At 44.7% G+C, this 7,179-nt stretch overlaps 1 protein-coding gene across 1 annotated transcript; it reads left to right on the forward strand.

The window, feature by feature from the left end:
• The first annotated feature begins 6,185 nt into the window (after positions 1 to 6,185).
• LOC111869463 lies at positions 6,186 to 6,860 on the forward strand. The gene has a single exon (XM_023861018.1). The coding sequence runs from the start codon at positions 6,186 to 6,188 to the stop codon at positions 6,858 to 6,860; it is 675 nt and encodes a 224-aa protein (XP_023716786.1).
• Positions 6,861 to 7,179: the final 319 nt, after the last annotated feature.

Consider the following 7,179-nt stretch of genomic DNA (forward strand, 5'->3'; position numbering starts at 1 on the left):
AGCGGGAACATGTTTACCGAGCCGTTTCCAAGAAACGGTCGTTGTTTACAGTCACCGTGTTGCAACGGTTCTATACGCCACATTATGAAAGCAGGGGAATTACTTGACTAGCCCAGCGAAAGTTAGCTCTTAAAGAACTCGGCTTCATAGAGTTTGTTAGGCTAAACAGGGGAGTCCCGTGTACATTACCTCAACAACTGGTAATGTTCAATAAAAACGCTGTGTAATCCGCGTGGCACCTTCAAAACGCAGGGCTGAAGACAACAACGAAACCAGCGACGGTCTCAACAGCCAGATCTCCTCATTGTCGAAAATTCACTGACGCGTTAAGCCGAAGAATCCTTTTCCTCTGCAGGATGGCCTACACGAGGGAGACGTGGCGGACAATGACACCCGTGTCTCGCTCCCAACACGCGGAAGCGGCTCGTTTCATGTTGGGCATCACATGAGTTGCTGTGTTCAGATCAGTGGTTCACTTCCTGGGCTCAATTGCGGTAATATTTAACGAGATCGCTCTGCAACTGCATTCTTAGGGATGTTACGTGCGTCGTTGTCGCATGTATACTTAAATATCACTGCACAGCAAGGAAACGTTTCCTTGCTATTTGTACAAATTAACCCGCGTCGCAAAATATTTAAAAGAGAAGAGATTTTATTCGGTGTGTACATCATGACCCACAATATTACATATAATCAGCTGCTTGTAGCGGTAAATTCTTATTTGAGGCTTCATGCAATGACGTCGGTGGTTTTCTTTAATGCTAGTGAGATGGGATCAAGTCCCTTGTAGTACGGCCACTTCTGGCCTATTGTACCAGCCCCAGATGATAGGTGAGGGTGATTGTGGAGCAATTAGTGGAATGAAGATTGGGAGGGCAAACCGAAGTACTCAGAGAAAACCTGCCCCAGCGCCACTTTGTCCACTACAAATCCCACTTGACCATACCCGGGATCCAACCCGATCCGCCGCGGTGAGAAGCCGGCGACTAACCGCTTGAGCTATGGCGCGGCCGACGTCGGGGTTACATTACGCATAAAAGCAAAAAAAGAGCAAAGCTGTCCTTGTGCTTAATTAAGCACTGAGCTCTGAAGACGAATAGTGGAGTGGATGTACAGACCCAGTAGTCTGTGGGCACTAGTTGGAGGTGAGTGGTCAACCCGGGCGCTTTACCCCCGGTAACCATTGAATAGGAGGCTGGATGAGCCTCAGAGACGGTCTGGACAACATGGAGAAGTGAATATTCTTGCCACCACCGAGACTCGAACTCCGACCCCTTGGTCGTCCTACCCGTATCCAGTCGCTATGCAGACTGCACTATCCCGGTTCATTCACTTTACGCGTAAATAAAACAAATATGCGAGAGCTTTTTAGAGTTGACTGCTAAATGACAGGTTTAATCAAATTAATTTCACTATCAGTAAATCACGACGTCGTGCGCACCACGGCACAAATGCTCGTTCGAATCTCAGCTTCACACCATGAAGACATAATGGGAGGAGTGGGAGCAAAAGATGTAAATGAGTGGCCAACGTCATGACCCGGATAAACCCTGATAACCACTCATGCTACAGGGCTAAGCGGATGTCTACGTTTGCCTGAGCGCCATGAAAATGAGATAAATCTTTACCGTCAGGGAATCGAATTCAGGGCGTCCCATCCGGTAGACTAGTCATTATACAGTCACAGCAACAGCGGCACCTTACTGCATACATCTACCAGAAAACGACTAGGCCCATATACGTAATAAGAAGTAGTCACTTGTAATTTGGATCATAAATATGACGGATGGGTTGTGCGGCACAATATTTTATGAACTAGCGCGCGTGTTAACCCGAAACCAGTGTGAAACTGAAACAGAGAGACCACTACAATCACATTTCAATATAGACCATCATGTGATGTCGAATTTGATTCTAGCCAGCACGAACAGCTTCTGCTACTATATAACGGGTCGTTGACCCACAACCTGCAGCAGAGGGACAGAACAGGTTGTGACAAAACCAGTAGCTCCCTCCAGCTGCAATTACTTCACACTTCCCTACATCTGCCAACACTGTCAGGGGTGCCAAATGCATTTACGAGCAATGAAAGGTAGCAAATTATAACAACCTTGTCTTTTAGCCCTGTGTAAAAAAAAAGTATCCTTGCAAGAGGCCGTGGAGGCACATAGGGTTGTGAGAGGTTGAGGTTCCCAATGTTCTATAGACCAGGCATGTCAAACTCAACTTGTACAGAGGGCCACCTCAGCCCTATAAATAATAGTCCAGGGCCGAACTTCAAAATAGAAATATACATTAGATTTTGATACAAGGAAATTTAATTATATTTATTATTAAGGAATAATTTCAATATAATTACCTAAATTCACATATCTTACAGTTTTAAAAAGCAAGAGAATGTCATTTTTGACAAGTATCAAACAGCTTTTCAATATGTAACAAAAGAGATTACACAAGAAATTATGTTAGAAATAGCAAAACATTGAATTTCCTGCAGCCTGCTAATTTATGTCTGCGTGAGACTTCTCTTCTGGTCTGCTGGAAAATTGTCTTTAGAAAAAATATTTCTACTAAAATCTTAATGTTGATTTTAATATCAATTAGCTCTAAAAGTTGAGGGGCCGCACTTTGTGGCTATGGGGGCCGCATGTTTGACACGGCTGCTCTAGACAATCGGCTCACAGATAGCGGTCAGGTTGTCAGCCTTACGCGCCAGCCACCCTTCAGTCCCAAGAATATTCCTGGTACTCATTTCTGTTAGAAGCTGAGTCGACCCCGGGGACATAGTGCGGCTGGAAGGATTAGGTAAATTGAAAAAGTCCAACTCGTCGGGACTCGATCCGGGGACCTTCCGGCTCATGGAGCCGTCAGTATCTAGCCTATAGCTTCGAATGGTAGGATAGCTGATGAATCGTAAACGATAAGAATGGGGCGTAGCCTAATCGAAGTATACCTAGCCATCTGTCTGAAGGGACTCAGGAAATCACGAAGTCCTCAGTACAAGCATGTGCCCCGACCGACAGTCGAACAAGTATCTCGCAAATACGAGTCTACAGCGTTACAGCCTCCCCGAGTGCATTTACGTGTTTCGTCTCATTCTCAAACCAAAGAGTAATTACGCACTTCTCACAACAGCACTGAACGAGTGGTCTTGGCAGTGGGACCTATTGCTGAGATGCATTTCAAGCCTCAAAGGGCTAAATAAGATGAAGTTGCAAATTCTTCCCCGTGACCAAGCAGCAAGCCATGAAGACACAGCGGCATGGATATAAGGATCCAGGCATTATTTAACCTAATCACTGGGAACAATGAGGTCAGCATCACGATCCAGCCGGTTTAGCTTTGGGAAAAGGGCTACACCCGAGAATCAGCCTGAAGATGACAGTGAAGAGAAAATGCCATGCCCCTGCTATGAATCGAACCTCCATCACTTGAGTGAGTTACGCCTGTTTGGGTATACGCGGCTTGTGCTCCTCGACCCTATCCGTGAACCATACACAGAACAGATCATGTAAAATCATGCGCATCTTATTTTGGGTGACTGGACATTATATACACGTATTTCGTGATATACTGACTCTCCACTTTTTGGACCGGTTCTGCAAATCTGTTTCGCTCTGGATCTGACAGAAAACTTCGCTCAGAGGTTCTTCACTTAATACGTTACAGACAAAGGGAGAACAGAGGACAGAAAGAAAGGCTACAAGATAAAAAATCCTGTTGCGTTTTGTTCTTCATACAAGCCATGCACTGGATGAGTATCGAAAATGAATTTAGAAGACAAATTGAGCTGCAAGAAATGTCTGCATGAAACCTAACCTCCACGAGGACTTTAGCTCAAGCGGTTAGTCGCTGCCTTCCCACCGCGGCGGGCCGGGTTCGATCCAGGGTCTCGTCAAGTGGGATTTGTGGTGCACATAGTTGCGCTGGGGCAGGTTTTCTCCGAGTACTTCGGTTTCCCTTACCAATCTTCATTCCACCAATTTCTCCGCAATCACCCTCACCTATCATCTGGGGCTGGTACAATAGGCCAGAAGTGGCCGCAGTACAAGGGACTTAGTCCCACCCCACTAGCAATAAAAAAAATCTCAGTATTTCCCTGGAGATGCTATTAAGAACAGAATCCCAGAAAGACCAATCGGTCTTCGAGAGGCACAGAATACAATGAAAGTAAGTACAAGGGAAGACAGCTAACTTCACACAAGACGTTTCATGTTTTGCTGGAAACTTGGGGGATATCATTACTGTTTCTACACACCCGGTAAACAGGCGTCTTCGTTTAATTAATTGTGTAGTTTACGTGGCAAGAAGTTGTGCATTATCCAGATGATAAACCCCGCCACATGACTGGCAACAAGGTCTGTCACAAAGTGAAACTGCGAAACTGGAACTCGTTCCAATCATGTATTATTCCCGATCAGCACATGACTAAGCTGGCCACGCCACACACAGCCCACTGAAACGTGTGAGCCGCTCAACGCAGCTTCAGCCGTTAACTTCGCTTACTTTCACTGTTGTGGGGAAACAGGCTGATTAAACAGGCAATTACTTGATTAAACAATCTCCTGCCGTGTGGGAATATCCGGGCCGTAAAGTCATTGGTTACAAGATGATCGACAATGGTTCGATTCTCGGCAGGGTCATGATTTTCTTCAGCATCAATTCTGGCCAGTTCTAGCCAACTACATCTGACCTGTCCTAAACCGGCTGGAGATTTAACATAGCCTATGACTTCGGCCTAACGCTAAAAGAAAACGTGGAAATGTACAATGACTCCAAATAGAGACATTCACTGTGTAATGATTTGGGAAAACGATAACTTTATAAGTAAGCGTGCCTTTCTTCGATGCAAATGAAGGGAATGCGTAATGCGGATGTCTTACAAAACCACTCTGTCTGCCGACAGGAGGAAATCTGATTTGGTGGTGGTGGAGAGAAGTTTATTGGGGAACTCAGTATTAATTACTACAATAATTGTTACATTCCAAAATTGTATTTGGAGAACAATACTGCAAATGATCTTATCGCTACACCAACGGAATATATTCAACACATCTGCAGATGTAACGTAACCTAACCTTCCACAAAATTTTTAGAAAACTTTGTTTAAGGAAAGGCTTCCGTATTACTTCATTTCACCATATCGATGCCGTAGTTCAACATTGTTCTATTGGCAGGACGTGTCCCACTGGCGGAAACTGACAAGCGTGTGCGTGCGACGTCCTGAAATCAATCGGCCTGATTTAATTCACTCTCCTAGTTCTTGAAAATGCTTGGCTAGTCATTTATGATTATACTAAACAAATATACTGGTTTTACATAATTCTAGCAATAAAATATATAACAATTATAACCTTCTTCGAGCTACTAAGAATTTTCATTGAGTGTTAATACTAAAATGTCCATATTTGTAAGAATACACTTACCAGAAAAGGAAAAACTTTTGTCTGTGGTGGGACTGATATCTTGACATGATTCTGCAATAAAATACACAACTGGAAAAGAGCCTGGAAAACACATGACTGTCGGCCAATACTGTTTCGAGGCGATCAGCTCTGAGCGCTCATACGAGGGATTATTAAATCGAGGCTGTACTGTTGAATATGGAAGGGTATTTTCTTTTCTCTAAAGCGTCGGGACTCGCTCTGAGCTCACACATCTTATCCAACCATGTGTGCCGTGAGAGGGGGGGGGGATATTTCTAAGTGTATGAAGCGTCCAAGGCGTGAAACCAGCCGCTTGCCTCAATCCAGTGCCGCGGTTAAGACTGTGCGTACTGAGCCTGCATCACAGATATTCGTCAGCTCTGTTGAATAAAGCGCAGACCAATCACAGCTCTTTCACGTTATATTACTTCTGCACACCGTTATACTGGTCTACAAATGAGTGGTCCAAAATGTTCGGCCAGGACGCAACGCAATTCGGGTCAGTGTGACACAGCAAATATTTCGAGAGTTCTTCAGACACCACAATCTGATATGAAAATATATGATGAAATGTCTGCCCCAGTTCCTTCGTAATATTTACTTCGATAATAACAAATCCGCTTGATCAGTGATATAAATTATACTGTCCTTAAAAGTAATGTTTCTACTTTCCAACATATGATGTTCAGGGAAGTATGTTTGCGTGCGTTTAGAGGTCCTTCGGTACTGACAGCTACATGTGTCTGTGTCACAAGCTACATGTGTCTGTGCCACAAGCTACATGTGCCTGTATGTCTGTGTCATAAGCTACAAGTGTCTGTGTCACAAGCTACATGTGTCTGTGTCACAAGCTACATGCGACTGTATGTGCCTATGTCACAAGCTGCGTGTGACTGTATGTGCCTGTGTCACAAGCTACATGTGCCTGTATGTGCCTGTGTCACAAGCTACATGTGTCTATGTCACAATCTACATGCGACTGTATGTGCCTGTGTCACAAGCTACATGTGCCTGTATGTGCCTGTGTCACAAGCTACATGTGCCTGTGTCACAATCTACATGTGTCTGTCACAAGCTACATGTGTCTGTGTCACAAGCTACATGTGCCTGTATGTGCCTACATGTGTCTGTGTCACAAGCTACATGTGCCTGTATGTGCCTGTGTCACAAGCTACATGTGTCTATGTCACAATCTACATGCGACTGTATGTGCCTGTGTCACAAGCTACATGTGCCTGTATGTGCCTGTATCACAAGCTACATGTGCCTGTGTCACAAGCTAGATGTGTCTGTGTCACAACCAACATGTGCCTGTGTCACAAGCTACATGTGCCTGTATGTGACTGTGACACAAGCTACATGTGCCTGTATGTGACTGTGACACAAGCTACATGTGCCTGTGTCACAATCAGCCTTCACGCCCTGCAAAATTAATTATAACAGTCCCTGTGTCTAACACTGAAGGGAACCAGGAATGACTATCGTGTTAATAAATAATACCAAATAGGCTGCATATGGGCCAGTAAAATAATGTCATTGCAGCTTATCTTCGTTAAATCCTGCCCAAACCTTCACCGTCTGTATCTCTCCGCGCATACCCCCTTGAACTTCTGCGGTTAACATTCCTACCCTACATTCCGTCTCAGACAGGATGATAGCTATCCTGGCGGGTATTCGTAACGCTCCTCAGTCCTTCCAGGCGACTGCTGACTTTTAGATCCTTAACTAGAACTTGAAATATTTTCCTCCGCTC

This window comes from Cryptotermes secundus, unplaced genomic scaffold (assembly GCF_002891405.2).
Source record: "Cryptotermes secundus unplaced genomic scaffold, Csec_1.0 scaffold689, whole genome shotgun sequence".
Lineage (NCBI taxonomy): Eukaryota > Metazoa > Arthropoda > Insecta > Blattodea > Kalotermitidae > Cryptotermes > Cryptotermes secundus.

Excerpts from the sequence above, each read along its gene's own strand:
- LOC111869463 (XM_023861018.1), top strand. The coding sequence starts at position 6,186 with ATGTGTCTGTGCCACAAGCTACATGTGCCTGTATGTCTGTGTCATAAG.